At 39.7% G+C, this 25,612-nt stretch overlaps 1 protein-coding gene across 1 annotated transcript in view; it reads left to right on the top strand.

Moving 5' to 3' along the window:
• Nucleotides 1-266: 266 nt before the first annotated feature.
• Nucleotides 267-25,612, top strand: part of MOCOS (molybdenum cofactor sulfurase) — an 87,048-nt gene continuing 61,702 nt past the window's right edge. The window contains 8 exon segments of the mRNA XM_020985697.2: nucleotides 267-628; nucleotides 6,468-6,557; nucleotides 10,658-10,724; nucleotides 14,080-14,721; nucleotides 15,930-16,006; nucleotides 16,172-16,371; nucleotides 19,136-19,252; nucleotides 24,104-24,544. Of these exon segments, the coding sequence (XP_020841356.1) occupies nucleotides 424-628; nucleotides 6,468-6,557; nucleotides 10,658-10,724; nucleotides 14,080-14,721; nucleotides 15,930-16,006; nucleotides 16,172-16,371; nucleotides 19,136-19,252; nucleotides 24,104-24,544 (1,839 nt within the window). The 5' untranslated portion in view covers nucleotides 267-423.

Genomic DNA, 25,612 nt, shown 5'->3' with positions numbered 1-25,612 from the left:
AGGTGGATTTCTGAGTACTTGAGGAAGAAAATGCAGAAAAGCCAGTTGAGTAGGCTTCTGCATTTAGTAGGAGACGATGAAGGCAAGAAGATCCATGGCAGATGACCTTTTCTCTCATGCTCTTGGTGACCAGTCCATTTTCCTTTTCTCATAGGATTCTCCACCAAGAAATCTAGAATCTCTTAATCTTCGTAAAAGAAATGAAGGTCTTACTGCCGGTTCCTTAGGAGACAACTGAAAGAGAAAGTAAGTTTGTGCAAACAGAGAGCTAGGAGGTCTTGGTTTTCTCACGGTGGGAGGGGTCAAATGGAACTGCTGATTTAACTAGTGAATGCACTTCCTGCTGGGCAGTCCCTGTTAACCCATTTAATGAAGGTTTAAGTGACTGAATTTCTTACTCTGTCGAGAGTCAGACCCTTTCCTATGGCTAGTAAACCTGGAAGAAGGCCACAGACCCCGCCGCCGCCGCCGCAGCCGCAGCAGCCCCAGCCAGAGCAGCAGCAGCGGCGATGGGACAAACTGCTTACCTTCCAGCATTTCCAGACCACTTCTCTCTCAAAGCACAGCTATGGTTATGTCCAAGGCAGCATGAAAGCACTGATAGAGAGTGAATTCAGCAGACTGAGAGGTAATTAACACGGAACCAAGAGAACCTGTGGGTGTCTGGGGAGAGGAGGGAGGTGAGTGTAAAGGTGAAGAGAAAGCTGTGGAGAAGGTGGCAAACCGTTGTTTTCTTGATGACAGACATTCATGTATTTTAATTTAAAAATGAAATAACGTAGTATTTAACTCTTTCAAATTAATCTCTTGACCATAAAGTGATACACTGGATCTGAAGTCAGAGGAACAAAGTTTGAATTCTGTCTCTGCTTTTTATTATCTCCTAGACTCAGTTTTCTCATCAGTAAAATGAGAGCGTTGGACTAACTTATCTTTAAGTTCCTATGAGCCTTTTCGGTGATGATTTTTGCAGTAAGCAAATTATCAGTGAGCCCTGAAGGCCCCTCATTTCCATGGAAACTATCTTTAAATTTTTAAAATTAATTTCCCCCCTCCCATCCCCATCGGGGGGAAAAAAAACCAAAATCTTGTAACAGCTATACATAGTCAAGTAAAACAAATTCTCTCACTGGATATTTCAGAAAATAGGTAGTTCTCAGTCTGCATCCTGACTCTCTTACCTCTCTGTCTGAAGGTGAAAAGGGTGGAAAGGTGGCTGTCTAATGCTTTTGCCAGGTCAGACCCAAAGACATCTTGTCAATGCCTTGGGTTTTTTCCTCTAAACAAAGTATATAGGGACTCTGCACCTGAAGTTCTTTGGAAAGGTCAGAATGACCTGCTCAGGACAGTGAATTTGAGTTTTCATGACACAGAAATGAAGTAACCTAAACTAAGTCAGACTTACCCTATTTTCCTGGCACAGTGAGAGTTTATCTCATGCTTCAACCTATACTATTGCATGCTCTTGCAATTTCTCTTTTTACTGAGCACCATAAGCTCAAAGACAGAACTTTCTGATTTGATTAATTAGTGAAATGCAAGAATTTTCTAAGTCAGCAATTATTAGCTTGGCCTAGTTAGCTTAGGTGGCTTTAATGAGTCCAATTAACTTCCCATAGAAATTCTCTACACCTATAGCCACTGCCTACCCATTTCACAAGCTCTCAGAGATTAGGAGAGAATATGATAAGCTTCTATATGAACAGATTGGAAAGGCAACCCCAAATTATGTGATCCTGTGATGATGACTCTTTAATGTCCCTTATGCTACAGGGAAGATACCATAACAGTAGCTATCCAGAGAGCAAGTTCTGGAAAACGAGAAGGAAAGTGAATGTTAAGTGAATGTGACTAAATGGCTCTGAAATCTTGTCTATTCTCTTCCAGATTTACTATGTGACTCATGTCATTTAAATTTTTTTGAGCTTTAATTTCTCATTTGTTTGAAAAAAAAAGTTAATATTTTCTAACTAACTAGCCCAGTACGAAAGTTTAGAGGACTGATTGGTGAAATCTGCGTTCTAAGTCCAAAGTGACTCCATGCTCCAAATGTGCCTAAATTGAAAGTAGTTAAGGATAGAAGCTCAAGACTTCTCTGCCTCACCCATTACTTTTGACCTTTCTGGATGAAAGGTTCTCTGTGAAAGAGCAGTCTTATTAAAATGGAATTCACAATCAGTTCCAACTTAGTTGGGGGGGCTATGCCACAAATTATAGTAAGTTGTTGGGAATAGGACATCCTCTTGCCTAGGTCAAGAATGGCCCTGTCACAGCCTCCTGAACCTTCTGAGTTCAGCCTGATCTGGACACTCCCTGACTTATCAGATAACCAATTTATGACTGCGCACATGGAGGGCAGCAATGGGAGTCCCCTCCCCTTGTCCCTAGCCATGGAAATTTAAAAATGTTCCTTGAACTCTTGTGTTTTTTTTTTCCTCCACAGGAGAGGATAGGGGAATCTAGCTTTACCATTTACCCCAGGATCCACATATGCACCTATAATTTAATTTAATTAAACAAACATTTCTCTCTGCTGTGTACCTCAGAGCATTGTGCCCAGTTAGTGAGGGACATTTAGAGGTTTACAGTACAGTAAGGGGAGAAGGGAATGATACCTCTATTTCCACTTAACTTTCTTGTCTCTTCTTCCTTCTTTCAATCCCCAGTCATTTCTGTCACCCTCTTGGTCCCTTCCATGGCCTTGGTGGTCCCCTCTTTTTCTTTCCCAGTCCTTTCAGGGCAGTCAGCCCCTTCTAGTATCCTCAAACTTTTTAGGTAGCCTTTAGTCTCCAAAGTGAGAAAGGGGAAGCAGGAAGGAAGAAGAAGGAAGGAGGGAGGGAGAGGGAGAGAGAGAGAATGAACATGTGTTATGTGTGTGGCAGGTGAAAGTTGAAATAACTGAGGAAACAGAGGTTCCAGCTTCCAAGCCTAATGATTTATTAATAGTTGCATGCCAATTGCATAACACATTGGGACCAGGCCTCTTCAGTTTGGCATTGGGCCCTCAAGATGAGGAATACAGATTTTTATGCATTAGAAGAAAACAATAGGATATAAATCAGGATGCAAGATTAGATCATCTGATTTCTAATTGGAGGAAAGAGTAGGGGCTTTCTGAGTTAGGAGGGGGAGAGCATACAGGTAATTCAATCAAAGAAACATTGGCCAGTTTGGGGCCAATTTTCAGATAAGACATATGGTTGCTTAAGATGTATAACTGGTAGACAATTCCTTGCATCAGTCTTTGGATCTGATTGAGTTTCTGGTCAGCCTAACCTAGGCCCTTAGTTAAGGGTCTCTAAGCAGTAGGTAGAGGTGGTCCAGCTTCCCAGCCACATAGAGCTAGGTTCAAACAATGCAATAAAGTTTTTCACAATTCCCATAACTTAATAAAGTTTTCTAACAAGTTAGGAATTGGACTAGGTCTATAATTGAATAGAAAAGGAACTGAGCTAGATCTAGAATAGAATCACAAGATGGATTCAATGTGGTTCCCTCAGTTCCCACGAGTCCCACGTAACGTAATGTGTTTCTAGCATTTTTGCATTCCCTTCTCTCCTCAAACCATAGAAATGATGTCTTATATATATGGAACTTAGACTCTTAGGGTAGTTTCAGAAATATCGTTTTCACGTTGAAACGTAGTATTAATAATAAAAAAGTTAGCGTTTATGTTAGTTAGTATCTACTATGTGCCAGATGCTGTCCTAAGCACTTTCACAAATATCATCTCATTTGGTCCTCACAACCACCTTGTAAAGTAGGTGCTATTATTATTCCCATTTCTCATTTGAGGAAACTGAACCACACAGAGGGTAGGTTACTTGCTCCGGGCCATACAGCTAGCAAGCGTCTGATGCTGGATTTGCACTTAAGCTTTCCTGACCTTAGGCCCAGTACTGTATCCACTGTGCTGCATTATTTACATCATCCATTTCAACTGCTTTGTGGGTAAAATAGGTATGATGGGAAAATCCTGTGATACTCTAGGATAGTGGTAACAGACTCAGATAGAAGTGATGCCTGGGGCCCACATGCTGATTTAGAAAACTACCAATTAACATTATCTATGTTGATTGTATTTTTACTTATTTTGTTAAATATTTCCCAATTACATTTTAATCTGGTTGAAGTTGAATTAGGTTGCTGACCACATTTTTTTTTAGGCAATTGGGGTTAAGTGACTTGCCCAGGGTTGCACAGCTAGTAAGTGTCAAATGTTTGGTCTGAGGCCAGATTTGAACTCAGGTCCTCCTGACTTCAGGGCCAGTGCTCTATCCTCTGCACCAATGCAACAAGTACTAAAATTTTGCTGCCACGAGCCTTTGTTGTGGGAAGAGTCAGAACTAACAACTTGAGATGGACCCTTTGGCACTGGTAGTTCATGACTTTGAGTCATGAAGACCTGGATTCAAATTCAGACACTAGCTCTGTGGCCTTCATTAGGTGACTTGACCTCTCTGAGCCCTATGATTTCCTCATTTGAAAGCATATACAAATTTTCTGGGTAAAAACAAACAAATAAACCAGAAACCAAGGGAAACATTTAAATACAAAAATGACACTGCATGGGTCCATGGTATACAGATTGGGAACCATGCATGTAGAACATAAAATTAAATGGATTCTGGAAGTCTTTTTTTTTTTAAGTGCCTGAAGACAGTTTGCCTTTGTGTTCATTACATTCTTCACACAAAGGTAAAGCATGTAGGCATCAATGAATGAATGATGGCAGAGTGGCAGAACTGGGATTTGATCTCAGGTTTTGGCATTCTTTCCACTATACTATGCTGCCTCCCTTACCGCAAATGCCTTTTGATCCAACTTCTTCATCTTACAAAGGAGAAAACATAGGCACAAAAGTTGTGATTTACCCAAGGTCACTTATGTTATAAATAGCTTGGTTATTGTTCAGTTGTATCTAACTCTTTGTGACCCCATTTGGGGTTCTCTTGGCAAAGAAACTGAAATGGTTTGCTGTTTCCTTGAACAGCTCATTTTATAGATGAGGAAACTGAGGCAAACAGGGTTAGGTGACTTGCCCAGGGTCACATGGCTAAGAAATGTCCATGTCTGGATTTGAACTGAGTCCTTCTGACTGTAGGACTGGTGCTCTATCATGGCATTACCTACTTGCCCCCTTGTAAGCAGCAGAGGCAGGATGCAACCCTAAGTCTTCTGACTCTGGAGGCAGGGCTTTTCCCTCTGTAATACACACACGAATGACTACTGTACAAAAATGCTACAAGAAAAGTTCACCAGTGGGGAGCAAAATGCCACGTGAAGTCTGAGGCAAGGAAAGGTAATTTCTGACTGAGTAGATCCAAGGAGGCTGCTTAGAAGAGGTATCATTTGAGTTAACTTTTAAAAGATGAGTAGAAATTGAACAAATTAAGTAGTATGTACAAGGGTAAGATATTTTGGTTGGAAGTGAGTGAGCAGTACTCCCGTTTTTGCTAAAAATGCATGTATATACATAAATGGGCTACTAAGTAGCACAGTGGATAGTACACCAGGCCTGGCATCAGTAAGACCTGAGTTTAAATCCAGCCTCAGACACTTCTTAGCTGTGTGACCCTGGGCAAGTCACTCACCACTGCTTGCCTCAGTTTCCTCATCTGTAAAATGAGCTGGAGAAGGAAATGGAAAACCACTCCAGTATCTTTGCCAAGAAAACCCTCAAAGCGGTCACAAAGAGTCAGACATGACTGACATGACTAAACAACGCCGCCGCTGTGTGGAGTACAAAATGAGGCGAGAGGGATGGTGGTACCAGTCTGTGGAAGACCTTGAAGGGCAGACAAAAGAATTTGAACTGTATGTTTGAAACTTGTCTGTCTTCTTTCCTACCTCTCCCTCAGTTCTCTGTAACAGAGATAGAGTAGGGCCTAAGGTGGAAGAATGATGAATTACTTCCCTTCATCCTCCTTCCTTCTTTCCGTATCAGCAAGTAGGAGGAGGAAGTATTTCTATTGTTCATTCTCTTCTCCAGACATGGCCACTGGGTGGGGAGGCCTTCTTTTCTAGCTTTTGAAACTGTTCGACTATAAGAAGGTAAAAGTCATTACTTCTCCAAGAAAAAGGGATTTATGAGATTCATACTTTACCAGGTAACATGACATTTCCAGTTTTAAAACCTGAGAGAGCATTAAAGAAACCTCAGTATTTTAAAAATAATTCAATGTACAATGTTGTCTTTGACATCAACATTTTGAAATTATCTAGAAAAATGGAACCTAACAAATAAATTCTCTAAGGTCCCTTCCAGCTCCAACCTTCTGTGAAATTAAATATATAGGATTAAGTTCCAGTTTCAAAGAAAATTAATGTAAGGAATAGAATTCCAGTGACTGTGAAATCAAATGTAGAAAGATCAAGAAGGTACATGGTGAAATGAAATGTGCTGGATTGCTGAACTCTGAATTTGATATCCAGAAATGTAACTTTTGTCATGTGTTTTCTTTTAGGAATTACATACCTTGACCATGCAGGAACAACTCTGTTTCCACAAAGTCAGCTTACAAAGTTTATGGATGATTTAACCAAAAATATTTATGGTAAATGCCAAGAAACTTTCATTTGTTCTTTTTCTCAAAATTTAGCCAAATGAACTGTCATAGGGACCAACATAGTTTTGAGAACATAGTGGGTATATTTACATATTTGATGAGTTGATGGCATTGAACGGTGTTTGACTTGAAGTGGGATTTAGATGAATACCTGGAAGAGAACTGGAAGAGATGCAGGTGTGCCAAATATGTGAGTCAGAGAGTGTGTATCCTTGAGCAATCAATTAACTCTTTATTGAGTAACTGCTATTTTACAAATAAAACTCAGTACAGGATTAGCATTCACAGAGATAGATCTGAGGAAGGATCTTATGAAGAATCAGAGATTATAGGGGGACATGATTGTTGTCTTCAACAACTAAATTAATTAATCAATCAATAAATAATGATTTATTAAGTGCTTACTAGGTGCCGTCACTGTGTTAAGCAGTACAGATATAAAAGAGGCAAAAGACAATCCTTGCCCTCAAGGAACTTACACTTTAATGGAGGAGACACCGTGCAAACAAATACATACAGAACAAACTGCATATAGGATAAATAGGAGATAATTAAAGAGAGAAAGCATTGGTTTAAAATCAAAGGGAATGGAGAAGGCTTCCTGTAGAAGGTAGGATTTTCACTGGGACTTAAAAGAAATCAAGGAGGTCAGTAGTCAGAGTTGGGAAGGGAAAACATTTCGGGGGATGGGGGACAGCTGGAGAGAATTCCTGGAGCTGAGAGATGGAGTGTCTGGTTCATGGGACACCGAAAAGCCAGTGTCACTGGATTGAGGAGTACATGTTGGGGAGTAAGGTGTATGAAGACTGGAAAGGTAGAGCAGGGGCTGGGTTATGAAAGGCTTTTAATGCCAAACAGAACATCTTGGATTTGATCCTAGAGGCAATAGAAAGCTATTGGAGTTTAGTGAATAGGGCAAGACATCATCAGAACATGCTTTAGGAAAATCACTTTGGTGGCCGAGTATAAGATGAATTGGAATAGGGAGAGATTTGAGGTAGGCAGACCCACCAGTAGGCTATTGCAATAATCTACGCATGAGGTGATGAAGGCCTGCTCTAGAGTGATGGCAGTGTCAAAAGAGAGAAGGGGGTGTATTTGAGGGATATTGCAAGGGTGAAACCATCAGGCCTTGGAAGCAGATTGGATAGGGTGTGGGGCAGGAATGAGAGATGTTAAAGAATTTAAAATGACTCCTAGGTTGCAAGCCTGAGGAACTGGGAGGATGGTGACATCCTCTGCAGTAATAGGGAAAGTGGAGGAGGGGAAAAGGTTTTGGGGGGAGATAATCAGTTCCATTTTGGATGCATCATGTTTAAGATATCTACTGGATATCCAGATGGAGATATCTGAATGACAGTTGGGGATGTGAGATTGGAGGTCAGCACAGAATTTGGAGCAGGATAGATTTGAGAATTATCAGCATAGAGATAGTATTAAATCCACGGGAGTTGATGATATACCAAGAGAAGTAATATAAAGGTAGGAGAGCAGAGGGCCCAGGACAGAAACCTGGGAACACCTATGGTTAGAGGGTATGATCTGGAAGAAGATCCAGCAAAGGAGACAGAAAAGGAGCCATCATATAGAAAGGAGGGGAAGCAGGAAAGAATGGTGTCATGTAAACCTAGAGAGAAGAGAATATCATGGAGAGGGATCAACAGTGTCAAAGGCTGCAACGTCAAGGAGAGGAAGGAGTGAGAAAAAGCATGTGAATTTGGCAACCAAGTGATCTTTAGTAACTTTGGAGAGAGAGTTTTGGTGGAATGACAGATAAGTTTGGAAGCCATATTTAAGAGGTTGGGAGTGAGAGGAGAGAAAGTAGAGGCACCTATATTAGAAGACCCTTTCAAGGAGTTTAGCTGCAGAGGGCAAAAGAGATATAGGATGATAGTGGGGATAGAAGGATCAAGTGAGGGTTTTTTCAGGATGAGAGAGATATGGGAATGTTTGTAGGCAGTAGGAAGTGAGCCACTAGAGAAGGAGAAATTGAAAATAAGTGAAAGAGTAGTATAGATGTTGTGGGGAGGGCAATTTGATGAAGTAGATGGGGTGGAATAGGATTGCTTGAACCAATAGAGGGGTTAGCTTTGGCAAGGAATAAGGCCACTTCATCATGTGAGACGGGTGAAGGAGGGCATCTGAATTACAGGAGATGAGGAAGAGAAGAGAAGGAGGAGTTCACAGTAAATGCCTTTATTTTTTTTCTGTAAACAATGAGGCAAGGTTATCAGCTGACAGAGTGGATGGAAGGGTATCCAAGGGAGGTTTGAGGAGTGATAAAAAGGTTTGGAAGAGCCACGGTGGAGAATGGGATAATGAGTGGATAAGGAAGGTGTAGGAGGATTGCCTCGCAACGGGAAGGGTCCAGTTGAGGTTGGGCAGTGAAGCCAGTCAGAACAGTTGCATGATTCTCTCTACCTTTGTTCTGCAGCACACGTGAAGGAGCAAAGGCAATGAATGGCAGGAGTATGATCTAAGTTGAGGCTTGGCAGGGCAGAATTAGTGACTTGACAAGAAGGCTGAGGATTCAAGAAAGGAGAAGAGTACAGAGTTGAATTAGCTCGTCAAAGAGTCCAAGTAGGAAGAAGAGGAGAGAGCAGCTAGTGCAGGGGAGATGGCCTGGAAGAGAATTGAGGGGTCAGGAAATGGGAAGTCACAGTAGAGATGAAGAATAGGGTTTTGTAAGGAAAGGCAGAGAGAGAGGCGAAAAGCCAATAGATTATGGCTAGAAAACAGGATTTTGGAATTCTTGAACATGGAAGTGGTACATTGTATAGGCCTCTGGCAACCAAAGTTCTGAGCAAGTGTGGAATGTGTGCCGTTCTGTTTTAGGACCAACTAGACAATAAAACACTTATTAAATATCTACTATGTGTCAGGAGCTCTGCTAGGCACAGGAGATATGGATACCAAGGATTTAATAATCTCTACTTTCAAGGAACTTCCAAATTAATAGGGAAACAAGTACACATATAAATATGGCATTCATATAAAGTGAATGCAGAGAAACATAACAAGTTAAGTACAAGATAATTTGAAAGGCAGAACACTAGCAGTTGGGGGTGAGGATCAGAAAAGTCTTCATATGGAGATAGTTCTTGAGCTGCATATTAAAGGAAGAGAGGGCTCTGTGACAGGTGAGAATGAAGCACATTATGAGTTTGTGGGATAGCCACTGCCAGCAAACCACTCTAGCATATTTGCCAAGAAAACTCCAAAATGGGATCATGAAGAGTCAGATACGACTAAAACAATTCAACAACACCAACTTCAGAAGAACAGAGAGGGTAGATGGAGTTTCAAGTGTGACGAACAGAAGGAAGGCCAGACTGGCTGGATCATAGTGTAGGGGAAGGAGAGGAATGTCCAGTCTAGAAAGAGAGGTAGGGGCAAGGTTGCAAGAGCTTTAAAAGCCAAAAAGAGGAGTGTATATTTTATCCTAGAGGCAATAGGAAGTCAATGGCATTGATTGAGTATGGGAGTAACAGGGTGTTATCTGCATTTAAGGAAGCTGGGGGCCTGGTTATGAGAATTCTGCTGTTCAGGCCCTTGTAGGTTAGAGGGCAGTGGGTTCATTCACCCTCCTGAGCTAGCAGAGACTGTTCCAGCTCTGATGTTGATTGAATTATCCCTCTCTCCATTAGGTATGAGGGGGAGGAGCTAAGTCTCTGATCCTGGGAGTATTGTGTATAGAGAATATATTCAGAAAGAAGTAGATTTGTTATATGAGATCATAGAAAGGAAAAGTAGGACCAATGAGTCAGTGATAGAGAGGTAAATTTCAGTTCAACTTGACAAAGAACTTGACCAGTAGTTAGAGCTGCCCAGTAATGAATAGGTTGCCTTATGAACACGTACCTTATCCCTGGGAAGAGTAGGGTAGCAAATGAGTATCTACTAAAGATACTAAAGAAGAGAATCTTGGCTTGGGTAAGGATTTAACTGAATGACCTGGGGAATCCAATCTCAGAGGTCTACATTTCTACCTTTTCCATCTCTCCAGACTAGTCAGAGATTGTATTTTGATGAAGCACAAAAGGAGAGTATATATTTGTGATTTGACAGCCTTATTTTTTTTCCCCTAGGTAATCCTCATAGCCAGCATATCAGCAGCAAACTTACTTATGACACCATTGAACATGTGCGGTATAGGTAGGAGAAATATATTTTCATCCATGTTACTATTTGGTACTTATTCTTCATATTTCTCTGGTTATGACATTTTGTCTTTGATTAGTTTGTCTTTTATGTGAACGGCATATCCGTGTTTTCTCTTGTTATTCTGAGGTTTGAAGCACTTTGACCATACATTAGGTACCATCTGATAATTTGTTGATCTGGATCTGTGATTTCTTTTTTTTTCTTTTTTCTTTCTTTCTTTTTTTTTAATTTTTAGGCAGTTGGGGTTAAGCGACTTGCCCAGGGTCACACAGCTAGTAAGTGTCAAGTGTTTGGTCTGAGGCCGGATTTGAACTCAGGTCCTCTGAATCCAGGGCTGGTGCTCTATCTCCTGCACCACCTAGTTGCTCCCTGGATCTGTGATTTCACCAAAGAAGATTGCATATTGAAGTCTTGTAAAGTTATCTGGAGCACAGAGTGGTCAAATGACTAACCCAAGGTCACATAGCCTATCAGAGACAGTCCTGGATTCAAGACTTCAAAGTTGCCTCTCAATCCACTATGCAACACTGCCTATCCCAGATGAGGTTCTATCTGCTATCCTGTAGATGAAACCAAGCAACAAAATATTGGTATGAGATGGCAGGAAGATTTTTGTGGGGGTGTGTCCTGTGAAGTCTTACAAAGAAGAGAAAGACTAGCAAGAACAAATCAAGTAGCTAAGGAAGCAATTTGATTTTAATGCCAATATTTGTCAACTTTTTTTCCTTCTTCTATTTTTTGCTAGGCACTGGGGTTAAGTGACTTGCCCAGAGTCACACAGTTAGTGAGTGTTATGTGTCTGAGGTCGGATTTGAACTCTGGTCCTCCTGACTCCAGGGCCGGTACTCTATTCACTGAGCCACCTAGCTTCCCCCTATTTTCCAACTTTTGATGCAAGAGTAGCAGACTCTTCAATTTGCTACAGATTCTCCCCCCCCTGCCCCAAAAGGGTAGTGGATAGAGATCCAGCCTTGAAGCCACGAAGACCTGGGTTCAAGTCTCCTTTCTCACACATACTTACTTGCACAACTTTTCACTACTCTAGGCAACTCTCCAGGGTTAAGTTATTGAGAATGTGCCAATTTAAATTTGTTGAGGGAGTTTCCTCACCTGAGAGTCCCCTGTATACCAGTGAAAGTACAGATCCAGTCCCTATTCCCTATTTCATAACAGGTCTGTGTAGTGTCATCATATCCACCAGTGTTACAACCTCACAAGCTTACCTTAGCAGTTAAGCTAGTATTATGCTTAGTTAACATGATAACAGAATAATACTGAGAGGCCAAAACAAATGTCAGATAGCCTCAAGTGTCAATAAGATTGTTGGCCAGAAAAGTCTGGAAGAAAGGATCAAAGCACTAGTGTACCACCACCTTTCTTTCATGGTTTATTTTGTCCTTTCAACTTTCTTTCATAGCTTTTGAATCTATTTAATTTATTTGGATTTACTAATTTTCTTCATTTGAACCAGATATTATTTCTAATTCTTTATTTATATCTAACTTTGGAAATGTGTAAAATATTTCTGTACCCATTAGACCAAAATATTCCAAGGAAAACTGTTGTATGACCTTAATTTTTTTCAATAAGACAAATTTGTTTTCTTTCTGTCTAACCTCCTACCTCCCTTTGAAAAAGAAAAACCAAAATCCTTGTAACAAATAGCTATAGTCAAGTAAAATAAATTCTCAAATTGGTCATGTCTAAGAAATATGTCTATACCCTGAGGTCATTAGGGGAGTGGTATGCTTCATCATCAGTCTTCTGGAGTCATGTTTGCTCATTGAGTTTATCAGAATTTTAAAATTTTGGAATTGCTTGTTTTTATAATGTACATGGTATTTCCAAAAGAGAGCAGAAGAGAAAAGGAATTGAAAAAAAATCACAGAGAAAGTACAAGATAACAGACCAGCCTGGCTATTTGATAGTGAAGGTAAACTAGAAAAGACATTTGTCAGGACTGGATTTGTGGTGTCTGCATAGAAAACACAAATAATATTTACAAAAATCAGTTAAATACCAACAGGAAAAGATGACGGTTTGATCAAGGGTCATTGAAAAACTTCAGCAGCATATGGCTGACCCAGTAGACCTAACAATTGTACTTAAAGCATCAAGCCAGAAAGCCATCTATTCAGGACAGCCTGGAATCCAAGATAAGACATTCCAATCAAAAATAAGAACTCTACTTTTTAAAAACATTGATCTAAGACCAATAGGTAGGCAACTTCCAAGATAGGTAGTGTGCATGAAACTCACAAGAATAGGAATAGACATTCAACCCAGTCTTCAAGCAGAAGTATATACAGGAGAGAATCACGCACAGCTGGGGAGAAACCCATAACAATAAAATATAGACCTGAAGGAATATATTCAGTCTATAATAGGAGAATTCTTCACCAATCTAAGAAAAAGGTGTGCAATGAAGTGTTAGAAACTGAGAGTGATTATTCTGTGTTTGAAAATTTGAGAGATTCTATTAATTTTGAAGCAGTAATGTTAATTTCTCATAAATCTCATTTTCACTTTTTAATCAAGCTTTCCCCAAAATCCCAGCTGCTTAATACAGATTACTTGCAATGACAAGCTTTATGCACATTACAGGACATAGAAAACAGACATTTCTTAGAGTAATAGAGGAGCACATGTCAAATCTGATATTTATTAATCAAAATCAATACACAACATGTAGTTAGTATCTACTCTGTGTTAGGTACTGGAGATGCAAAGAAAAAAAAAAGAAAATTCTTGCTTTCAAAGAGTTTACATTCTGCTGGAGTTTGGGGGAGAGACGATATGCGCAGATAAACATATACAAAGTAAATTCAAGGTAATTTAGGAGGAAGAGTGAGAGAGGCATCAAGTCATGAAGTGACAACTTCATTTTAAGAAATGTAAATTTTGTTACCTTCTGGCCAAGCTGAAGAAACCAACATGACATGTAGCCCAGGCAACCTCACACTGTACTGTGCCATGCCGTGCAGGATGATGGGGAAAAGGTATCACTTTTTTATATATTTCAACAAACAGGCCCTTATTAAGTGACTGCTGTAAGATTGTATTTAAATTTATAATTATATACTTGGATTTAATTAAGATTTGTTCTGTCCTGCCTCAAATTCATATGAGACATGTTAAGGCTGGAGAAATTTAAACTTGGTGGCATTACTGTCGATTTTACATTGCCATGCCCACTTTCTACCTCAAATCACAGCTAATACTAATGGTGTTTTGTCTTTAAACTAAGGTTGACATTTTAGGACTAGGTGACTCGTGGCAAGGAGATATAGATGATGTTTAAAGTCAAAGCAAGAAATCAACCAAGAACCTTTCATTTTTCTTTCAGGGTCTTAGAACACTTCAATACCACTTCTGAAGACTACAGCATCATTTTTACCTCGGGGAGCACAGCTGCATTCAAACTGGTAGCAGAGGCCTTCCCATGGAAACCGGCAAGCTCAGAGGATGGGGGGAGCAGATTTTGTTACCTAACGGACAGCCACACATCCGTGGTGGGCATCAGGAAGATAGTTCAGGCAATGCAAGGGTCATCAATTGCTGTGAAACCAGAGGACATTTTGTTATCAGAGAAAAGCAATGGAGCAGTTTATCAACCAGCCTGCAAGACCCCTCATCTCTTCTGCTATCCAGCTCAGAGTAATTTTTCAGGAACTAGGTACCCCCTTTCTTGGATAGAAGTGCTGAAGTCTGGACGTCTGAGCCCCATGACCACTCCAGGGGAATGGTTTGTGTTGCTCGATGCAGCTGCCTATGTCAGCACCTCTTCTTTAGACCTGGCAGCCCACCCAGCGGATTTTATCCCCATTTCATTTTACAAAATCTTTGGGTTTCCCACTGGCTTAGGAGCACTGTTGGTAAACAATCGAGTTGCTCACTTCCTCCGGAAAACTTACTTTGGTGGAGGAACAGCTGCTGCATACCTTGCTGGAGAAGATTTCTACGTCCCCAGAAAATCTGTATCTGAAAGGTAATAGTTTACACCAGAGGGTAGGCTGCAAGGGACAAGATTAGCCTGGGAGCCAGGATTGGAGCCCACCTGTGTAGGAAGCATCTGGTCTAGGCTTAATATCAAGGGAAACAAGGAGCTGTCCAGTCCTTTGGCTGAATCCAGGGAGCATGGCTAAAGCAGGAAGGAATGGGCAAGAATTATAGATCCAAGAATCAATCAACAAGCATTTATTTAGATCCCACTAGGTGCCAGGCACTTTGCTAAGTGACTGCTGTCCTCACTCAGAGGCTTCCATCCATACTTGCCCCTCTTCACACTAGGAAAAAAAAAAGGATTTGCTTTGGCAGGTTAGGGCCCTTCTGAATGCATGCTTAGTTCTAGGTTAGAAGCCAGCTAAGAGGCTTTTTTCTTTACCACAAGGTAAGCAGATAGAAAGCAGTCATAGAATACCTGTGTATGCTTGCAAGTCCATGTGGGAGATTGTGCCAAACAGAACCTTCTAGACATGCTCATGAAGACTAGCCATTCATTAGCCAGCCCTTCTTTTCACTAAGACAAATATGTAACAGTCCTCCTTCAAGGACCTCACATTCTATTTATCATCTTAGAGGTGAGAAGTTTTAACAACCATGGTGCTAGTGACTAGGGCTGATGAACTCTGAACGTTCTTTTGTATTTTTTTTTGCCACCAACAAAATTACCAAATGTCAGGAGGGTGCCTTGCCCAGAGTTACCCAGCCAGTGTGTCTTTGAGATCTCCTTGATTTGAGGTCAGATCCCTATTCACCTTTCAGTGTTCTAGATAATGCTCTAACAATACATTCTGGAGCAGTAGCTGATTTGCACATGTGGAGGGAACTTCCTCACTTAGAAGTTTCTTACAAAAGCAGCATTTTAAGAGCAAAATTAATTATTTTTTTTTTTGTTTCGCAAGGGTAGAGTTTTGTTCTGGCAGGTAAAAAGAGTATCCGCTTGGCAATTCTGATATTTTATCCCTTTGCCATCATCACCATACGATTCTAGAACTATAGGAAGTGACTCAAAGTCACAGAATGAGGAGTCATGACTGAACAAGGACCAAATCTCTAACCTAAACTAATATCCTAACGTGGAGGAAGATGTAAAGCATTTATTGAGATCCCAGATAAACACAGCCAATAAACTACCCATGAAACTATTTGTTCTCTTAACTTAGGGTTTTTTTTGTTTTAATTTGATTTTTGTAGGTTTGAAGATGGTACGATTTCTTTTCTTGACATTATAGCATTGAAACATGGATTTGATGTTCTAGAAAGACTGACAGGTCAGTGGAAAGATTTTCCTTTCTATCTATGTGGATTTACTTCTGCCACATGTATTTTGCTCCTTAGAAGTTATTTTATAAATAAGTTGTATTTAATTTCATTTGTGTATATGTTCAATTTTTTTTGCCAACAAGAGAATAACTTACAAACTTTTTCTTTGCCAGGTGGAATGGAAAACATAAAACAACATACTTTCGCCTTGGCTCACTACACCTACACGGTGCTGGTTGCTCTCCGATACCCAAATGGAGCACCTGTGCTTCAGATTTACAGTGATACAGAGTTCAACAGTCCCGAGACCCAGGGTCCAATCATTAACTTTAATGTATTGGACGACAATGGAGTTATCATTGGTTATTCCCAGGTAGCTGGGTTTTTTCTCTTTCTCACCTGACTGATCTTAAAACTATAATATACACACTCCTCGTCCCCTCTTCCCCAATCTGGAAGGTCACAGTTAGATGGCAATTTTAAACCATTCAGAGAACAGCCCCTAAATGCTTTAGTAATCACAAGACTTTGAGCTGCTAAAGTTACCCTCACAAAACTCATTAACTAAAGCCTATGCAGTTTACTGTACAGGAACCTTTCCTGCCCTCAGGCCCTCACTTGGCTGCTATTTACTCTTTAAAAATATTTTTGCTCCCTTTTGATTTTATGTATCATATTTATTTCTCTTAGTGTGTGTACAAACTATATTTTGTGTGTCTATATTATCCCTTTCCTCTGCCTATCTGGTAAATTATCCCTTGTAATAATGATTCACTTATTCACTTCTATAGCAATCAAAACTACCAAAGAGTTGATTTTTAGGACTTAGAAGAAATAAGAACAAAATTTAATGAGGACAGTATATGCAGTATTCCTTACCCAAAGTGTCTTCAACTCTGCAACAAAGGGAAGGAAGTACAGTTTCTCTATTCTTCTCTGAAGCCATGCTATCATTATAATTGCAGAGAGATCAATTTCATTTAATTGTACTTTCCATTTTCATTGTTGTAATTGTGTATATTGTTTTCTTGGTTCTACGTACTTCATTTTGCATCAGATCAGATAATTCTTCATATTGACCATTTCTTTTTTTTATATTCACCATTTCTTATGGAATAATAATATTCCATTGTATTCATATTCTACAATTTGATTAGCCATCCTTCAATCTGTAGGTACCCATCTTGTTTCTGTTTCTTTTGTATCACCAAAAGTTCTGCTGTAAATAGTTTTTGTAAATAATTTAAAAAAAACTTGAAGTATTTGAACTCATTAGGGTACATGCATGGCAGTGGGATTTCTGTGTCTTAAGGTATGAACGTTTTATTTACCTTTAAAACATAATTCTAAATTTTTTTTCAAAATTTATTTACCTTTAAAACATAATTCTACATTTTCAGTTCACAGGTTCTTTGAAACTCAATTCTTTACCTGTAACATGAGGGCATTGGACATTATGGCCTCTAAGGTCCTTTCCAGCTCTAAATCTATGGTCCTACGAAACTAATGCACCTGTTTTCTCTTTGAAAAATTAAATAAAAATTTTAAATGAATAAATAATTATTTTCTCTCTGTACTTCTCACAAAAAACCCCAAATCCTTATAACAAAGATGCATAATCAAGCAAAACAAATTCCCATACTGACCATGTCAAAAAATGTATGTCTCATTTTGAACCCTGGGTCTATCATTTCTCTGTCAGAGGTGGGTAACATATAACACACTAATGTTAAATAGGTCTTACTTCTTACTTAAATACTTCTTACTAAATACTTATGGTTATTTATCCATAATTCAGTAGGAAAATTTTGAGGGATAATAGGTATGTTCAAGAAAGACTAAAGGTCTAATCTCATTATGGCAAACTCCAAAAATAGCTTTATTGGTACTAGCATTTTTCTGTGAATATTATCTAAAACAGTGGATCATTGTTTGGAAATTTCATTCTGTTGCTGTGTTGTAATTGTCATTTCTTGTCATACAGATTAATGTGTTAAATACTTTCACTTTAACTTAATGCAACAATTATCTTTTAAATGCTTCCCATGTGCCAAGCACAGTGCTAGATGCTAGAGATTTATTTTTGTCTAGACCAGTGATTTCATGGGTGTAGAGAACTCCCCTATGAAGAATATACCTTTGCAGTGCAGATTAGTAACTGTATTACTGTTTATGGTGTTTGAAAGCTGCCTGGTCCACTGAGAGGTGGTGAGTTACTCAGGGCCATACAGCCAATATGTGTCAGAGGGAGGGTATGAAGCCAGGCCTTCTTGACTCTGAGGTAGGCTCTTTGCTAAGCTTCTAGCTAAGATCAAGTATTATACCAGATTAGAGTAACAATTTTTTTAACTTTTTTTTTGGTGAGGCAATCGGGGTTAAGTAAGTTGCCCAGGGTCACACAGCCATTAAGTGTTAAGTGTCTGAGGCTGGATTTGAACTCAGGTCCTCCTGTCTCCAAGGCCAGAGCTCTATTCAGTGCACCACCTAGCTACCCCTAACAATTTTTTTTTTTTAAGAAAAGAATTTCTGCCCTGAAGGTGCTTGAATTCTAATTGTGTTGGGGGAAGGGTGGAAAAGAGCATGTATTATCAATAAATATAAATTTATATAAACTAGTTAGATAATAAAAAACACATATACATGTACAGCTATTCTCCAATTAATTTACACTTAATAAATTTATATTTAAATACATTTATATTTAATAACACAAATGTAACGAATTCATGATATGGACAGAGTTAGGGTTAGATGGGGCTAGAAGCAGAGTTGGGAATGTTAGAGCTGAATTCTGGGATTTAAAAATAATCCAATCTAATCCCTTCATTTTAAAGACTGGGAAGTAGAGAACCAGAGAGGTTGTGATTTTTCCCAAGGACCCATGGGTTAATGCAGGATCATAGATTCTTAGAACTTAGATCTTGGAAATTGTTTAGTCCAACTAGATTATTTGTACATTTTAATTAATCAATTTATTTTAAATTTTATATATAATTTATAAATGAAGAAAACAAGGCCTAGAGAGATAAAATATCGAGTCAGATACACTATTTCAGGCCATTCGAAGCACAGGATGTACATGTTAAAATAATATACTTGTTTCCTTATGCTATTTTCACATTTTATTTAATCCACAGATAGAAAAAATGGCCAGCCTTCACAATATACACGTTCGGACTGGATGTTTCTGTAACACAGGGGCGTGCCAGAGGCACCTGAGGATCAGCAACGAAACCGTCAGAAAGAACCTGCAGGTGAGTTCTGATCCCACTTGATGCTGCCTCACGTCCTAAAGAACGAAGCAAGACAAGACAGAGACACAGGCATGGGAAGACCACTGTTGTAAATTGATTCTGTCTAGGTTCCTTTCCGAGGGTGGGCACCTATCTTTATTAGTTAATTTTGCTTTGGCAAATTGCAGTGGCTTTGGATAGCAGAGGAAGGGAAGTTTTTAAAAAGTTGTTTCCTCTTTGAGTTTTTTCAAAAAAATCATATAACATCTGTGTATGTATCAGTAATTTATAATTAATTATTATTTTTTTTTTTTGGCTAGGCAATGGGGTTAAGTGACTTGCCCAGGGTCACACAGCTAGTAAGTGTCAAGTGTCTGAGGTCAGATTTGAACTCAGATCCTCCTGACTCCACTGCGCCCTAATTAATTTTTAAGGAAAGGCTATATGTTAGTGGTGGGGAGTAAATAAACCACAAAAGTCCCTAAATTATAATCTATTCAAAATGACTGCATGAATAAGGCATTTTTTTTTGAGCACTTAACTATGGTCAAGAGTGTGCAAAGTGCTGTAGAAACAAATAGAAAAGAAAGGCAGTCCCTGCTCTCAAGGTGGTTATACTCTAATAGATACATGGGGCATTCAGGGAGGGTTAGCATGTCTGGTGGGAGGGCTTACTGAGCCTTTTTCAGAGCTGCTCATCCACCTTTGGTGTCTACCTTCTTCCAACTCTCACCTGTGGCTGTAAACCATTTTGATAGATGGGCTGAATCAGGTTGAGGGTAGCCAACAGGCCTTAACCACGCCCAGCACTACCACCCTCAGTGAGTTAGGGAGATGTCTACCCCAAGCATGTGAAGACTTCTTCCAGAGTAATGGACAGATGAGAACCATTCCTCACCTGTTGCCCACCACCTCTTTGCTGAAAGGCAAGGATTTTTGGTAATAACTAATGAATTGACCCACACTATTAAGGTATCCTCAACACAAAAGCTGCTGTGGGCCATGCTCATTTTACAGGAGGGACACACCCTTTGACCCTCCCTTCTCCTACAAAAGAGTGAGAGATAGAGGAACAGACCCATGAGAGAGAATGTGTGCTACAGCAGAAGTCACGACGATTTTGAGTCACACATCCTGGGTTAGATTCCATCCCTTCTACTTATTATCTGTGTGACTCTGGGCAATCACTTCACCTCATTTGTAGTGAGGATGTTGAATTAGATGGCGTCTGAGGACCCTTTCAGCCCTAATTCATGATCCTATGAGCTTCTGTCCTTAAACCTCTCCAGGTGCCTTTGATCTCTCCTTTCCGGAGGCTGGAATCTTCCTCCTCGGATACAGGGATGGTGTCTCTGCAATTTCAAGCCTTTTGTGACATGGTGTCTCAAAAAAGGTTAAAGGGACATCACTATTGGGAGATTACAGGATTACCCATTTATGGAATTTTTATTGTTCAAGTATTGGATAGCACCAAATAGTGATTAAGTCAAATAGTTATTAAGTATATACAGTGGTCCTCTCCTCATGCAGTCCCTATCACTGCATGTTCTCATGTTTTGCATTTCTTGTAAAACTAGTATCATATCTCATAAAATTGTATTGTTCTCTCTGTCACCCTGGGTCCCTTCTCAGTCTAGCAGATCCCTTTTCAGATGCAAACAGAATTCACTCATTTTTTAAGGTTCCCCCACCCCTACCTCATCCAACCATTAGCTCTAGCCAACTGACTTCTGCCTGTTCCCAAGTAGAAACTTTTCACAAGATTTCCTGGTATGTAAATGTTTCCTGTTGTTCTGGGTGGAAAGCTTGTAGTTAGCTACCTGGAAAATTTTTTTTCTTTTGTGAGATTTTGAGTTCCAAATTTTTTTCCCTCCCTCTTTTCCCTCCCCTCTCCCCAAGAAAGCAAGCGATCTGATATAGGTTATACATGTACAATCATGTTAAACGTGTTTCCGCATTAGTCATGTTGTAAAAGAAGAATCAGAACAAAAGAAAAGCAAAACAAAACAAAAAATTAAAGTGAAAATAGCACGCTTCTTCTGCATTCAGACTCTATAGTTCTTTCTCTGCAAGAAGACAGCATTTTCCATCATCAGTCTTTTGGAACTGTCTTGGATCACTGTATTGCTGAGAAGAGCTAAATCTCAGAGTTGATTTATCACACAATGTTGCTGTTATTGTGTGCAGTATTTTCCTGGTTCTTCTCACTTCACTCAGCATCAATTCATGTAAGTCTTGCTACATGGAAAGATTGGCATGAAATCCCTGGACTCTCTTGGGAGCAGAATTTTTTTTTGTCCTTGGGCCTCATTGCATTAATTCTGATTTACCTACCAGCCTGAACTTATATAGCCATGTGTCTCAGAATCAATGTCCTTAGGTGACTTAGAATGCTTATGCTATAATCTAAGATCTTGTACTTATGAATATGACTTTGCAGTTGCTAAGCCGGAATCACCAGTTTGAACTAACCCTTACGAGACCAGAAAGGATCCATTGGAGGTTTCCTCCATCTTTTCCTGCATCGCTAGCTTCTGGTCTCTTCTGCCCCTAGAGGGGAGAGTAAGGCTGCTCCTATGGTCTTGGTTAGTGATCACATACTTGTGCATGTTAAGTTCATCTGTTTCTCTTCTGCTCTTCAGGGAGAATTAGCTAAATATTCTTCAAAAATATCTCTAGGATTCTCTGCTACTAGCTTATTGTATGAGTTGAGTAAGTCACTTAACCTCTCCAAGTCTCAATTTTCAGCTCTGTAAAATCAGAGGATTGGACTACCTAATCTCTGAGATGCATTTTAGCTCTAATAATCTAATGGTCATCTTTCTACTCCATTCTTACTGGTGTCATATTTCCCTGGACCCTTATATATTCTGGCATTTTCACAATAGCCTCTTGAGACCCTGTAAACCCAGCACAGAATAGCCAGGTTAATTTTTCTGAAGTGCTGATTTCCTCATGAGATCCTAGATTCATAGTCTTTGAGCTGGAATGAACCTCAGAGGTCATCTATTTTAGTCTTTCATTTTGCAGGTGTGGAAACTGAGGCCTAGGAAGGTTTAGTGATTTTTCCAGGGTCACACAGATAGTAAGTAGTTGGAGCCACAATTCAAAATCAAGTTCTCAGGTTCCAAATTTATTCCCTACTTTAAAATCTTCAGTATTTTTTATCCATCAATTTTTTTTGTTCCTACCATTCCATGTGTGGAAACTCCCTTTCCCAACATAGATTGGCAATTCATCCCTAACATATTTTTGAAAGTTGTCAGGAACTCAAAGGATTATGACACAAAGCTTGTATGTGTCAAAAGCAGAAGTTGAGCCCCAGTGTTCTTGATTCAGAAGCTGGGCCTCTAGGCCCAATGCAATGATGTCTCTCACAGTAGCTCCTTGTTGGCTATTAAATCAAGATGAAACTCTTCAGCTTGCCATTCGAAGCCTTTGGGACTATGTCTCTATCACTTCTATGTAGTCATGTTTTTCAGCATCACTAACACGAATTCTCTTTGCCATTTAGGTAAAGAAGTAGAAATAAATCTTCCAGGTAAACCCTGGCTTAGGGAAATTGGGTCTGCCATCATCTTTGGAGCAGGATCTGGTCCCTGAGGAGATACTTTATTTTCATCATCTGAGTCATCTTCCTTTGTGATCCATTCCCTTCCTAGAGCTGAGGAAGGGATCTGGACAGCAGGGACCTTGACCCTCCTACCAAACATGCCATGTTGATTCTCACCTTACACGTGCTGTTGTTCTCTTTGACTAGAATACCCAGCATCCTGATTCCTCCTGATATAAATGCCATTCATTCTTCAGAGTTCATATCAAATCCTGTCTACTCCAGAAGTCTTGTCCAATAACTCTAGCCTTCATTAGTATCTCCTTTTTCTGCTTTAGAGCTCATCTGTGACACACATCTTTGTTTGTTTTTTTGTTTTGTTTTGTTTTGGCTAGGCAATGGGGTTAAGTGACTTGCCCAGGGTCACATGGCTAGTAAGTGTCATGTGTCTGAGGTTGGATTTGAACTCAGGTCCTCCTGACTCCAGGGTTGGTGCTCTGTCCATGGTACCACCTAGCTGCCCCTCTAACACACATCTTGCAAGTAATCATAAAACTCTGATTTCTAATTGTGGGGATACGTGCCTTTTCTTTCCATTGAAATTGTGAACTCAAGGGCAGGGAATGTGTCTTATTTTATCTCCACATTTTCTTAGCCCCCGCCCCTAACCTTGGGACTGCTGAGGATATTGCAGATGCTCAATAAATATAGAACTTCTTCTGTATCTAAGAGGACCAGGTTCTAAAGATCCATTAAATAGAGCTACACTCCAGGATTTGTCCCTGGAATGGAAATGCATTGATTCTTCCCACTTTCCTCTCCAAAGATTTCCTTTTGCCATTATTCTTTCAGTTTTTCAGATTACATCTGGGAGAAAGTCTCAATTAAATGGTAAAAACGTCTTTAACACAATGTCATTTCCGATGGTCTCCAATAAGAGTTTTGCGCCTTATTTCCTGATGTAACCAAACTATGTGCTCCAGGCCTTGCCCAGTTATTTGGAGGCAGTAGCAGTAGCTGTTACGAAATGTGGGGCTAGGAATAAAGGGCATCAGGAATCAATAGGTATTTGGGTTCCCTGTTGGGTCACGAGAGATCACAGTAAATATTCCAAAACACAGATCCCGAGTCTTGGATTTCCCCTTTTCTTAAATTGAATGGAATAATAGATGATTAATAAATGCTTATTGACTTGACAACTTGGCAATTCTGTTTTCCTAAATTATTTATGTTTTTAGAATTAGCTCTAAGTATTATCCTTGAGAAATAAAACAATGAAAAAATATTACTATGGGCTCATAATTTTTTTTAATTCCTAGGCTGGTCATATCTGTGGGGATGACATAGATCTCATTGATGGTCACCCTACAGGCTCAGTGAGAATATCATTTGGCTACATGTCCACTTTTGAAGATGCACAGACCTTTCTGAAGTTCATCATAGCAACCAGGTTAGGTAAGGCAGACAGAAAACTTCCCTTTCAGATAACTCCTGGGGAAACTGCTGCCATTTCGGTAGAACCTGTGGGACAAGATGAAAGGGTCAACGAGCATGAAACTGGGAAATTGCCTCAGGAAGATGTCCTCCTACAGGCTGAGCTGAACAATTCCTCTGTGACTGTAAATGCCATGGATGTGTGTCCCCCTGAAACTGAGCTAGGCGGTGGCTTAACCTGTACAGGAGCAGTAGATGGAGGATTCCCACCACTTATAATCATCAATGTCTATATTTACCCTATCAAATCCTGTGCCGCCTTGGAGGTATGCATTTTATTTTAATTAATTAATTCATTCATTCATTCATAATTCATCCGTTCATTAATTCATTTATTTATTCATCCATCCATCCATCCATCCATTCATTCATTTATTTATTTGTTTGTCTGTTTATTTATTTATTTATTTTTAGGCAATTAAGGTTAAGTGACTTGCCCAGGGTCACACAGCTAGTAAGTGTCTAGTGTTTGGTCTGAGGCCAGATTTGAATTCAGGTCCTCCTGACTTCAGGGCCAGTGCTCTATGCACTGTGCCACCTAGCTGCCCTGAGGTATGCATTTTAAACATGGCCTTGGGAATGCTTCTCTTTTAGCATAGTTTTTATCTCCATGCAGCAACTTCACCATAAAGCAAAGAAAAAAATTGCAAGCAAGGCCTATTAAGGTAGGCCTGGTGCGCTAATGAGATAATGCATGTGAGGTGTTTTGAAAGCTTTATATCCACTGCACAAATGTCAGTAGTTGTTATTATTATTATTGTTATTGCTGTAGTATGATTCTGTCCCTTATGATCAAAGATTACCTTACTTCCAGTGCTTACCATGTACAGATGTTACTGAAAAGACCTTTGGATGACACAGAGTCTCCTGAATATTCCTGAAGTTCTTCTGAACTCAATTTTCATGATATGTTGTGTCCAGTTCTCTAACCTGGAGAGATTCTTGCTGTAATTAGAATTTATTTTATTGGTTGTTTTATGTCCATTTCTCCTGGTTCATTTTTCTATCCCCAAGGCCTAGCACAAGGCCTGGTGATTAACAAATGCTTATTGACTGGTTGATTGATAGACAAATATTCTTTCAGGGCAATCCAATCCAACAACATTTACTAGGTGCCCATGATGTGCATGACATTGTGTTAAGCTCTAGGGGTACATTGGCACAACAAAAACCAGTCCTTGACCTCAAAGGGCTTATATTTTACTGGGTTCAAATCTTACTGAAGGCATTTACTACCAATGTGACCATGGGCAAGTCATCTAACTTTTCTTTACCTTGGTTTCCTCATCTGTAAAATGAGGGAGTTGGACTCTAACTTCTCTTACAACTCTAAA

Source organism: Phascolarctos cinereus, unplaced genomic scaffold (assembly GCF_003287225.1).
Source record: "Phascolarctos cinereus isolate Bilbo 61053 unplaced genomic scaffold, phaCin_HiC Scaffold_4;HRSCAF=312, whole genome shotgun sequence".
NCBI lineage: Eukaryota > Metazoa > Chordata > Mammalia > Diprotodontia > Phascolarctidae > Phascolarctos > Phascolarctos cinereus.
Note: the sequence above shows the minus strand (reverse complement) of the source record. Positions and strands in the feature narration are given on the sequence as shown.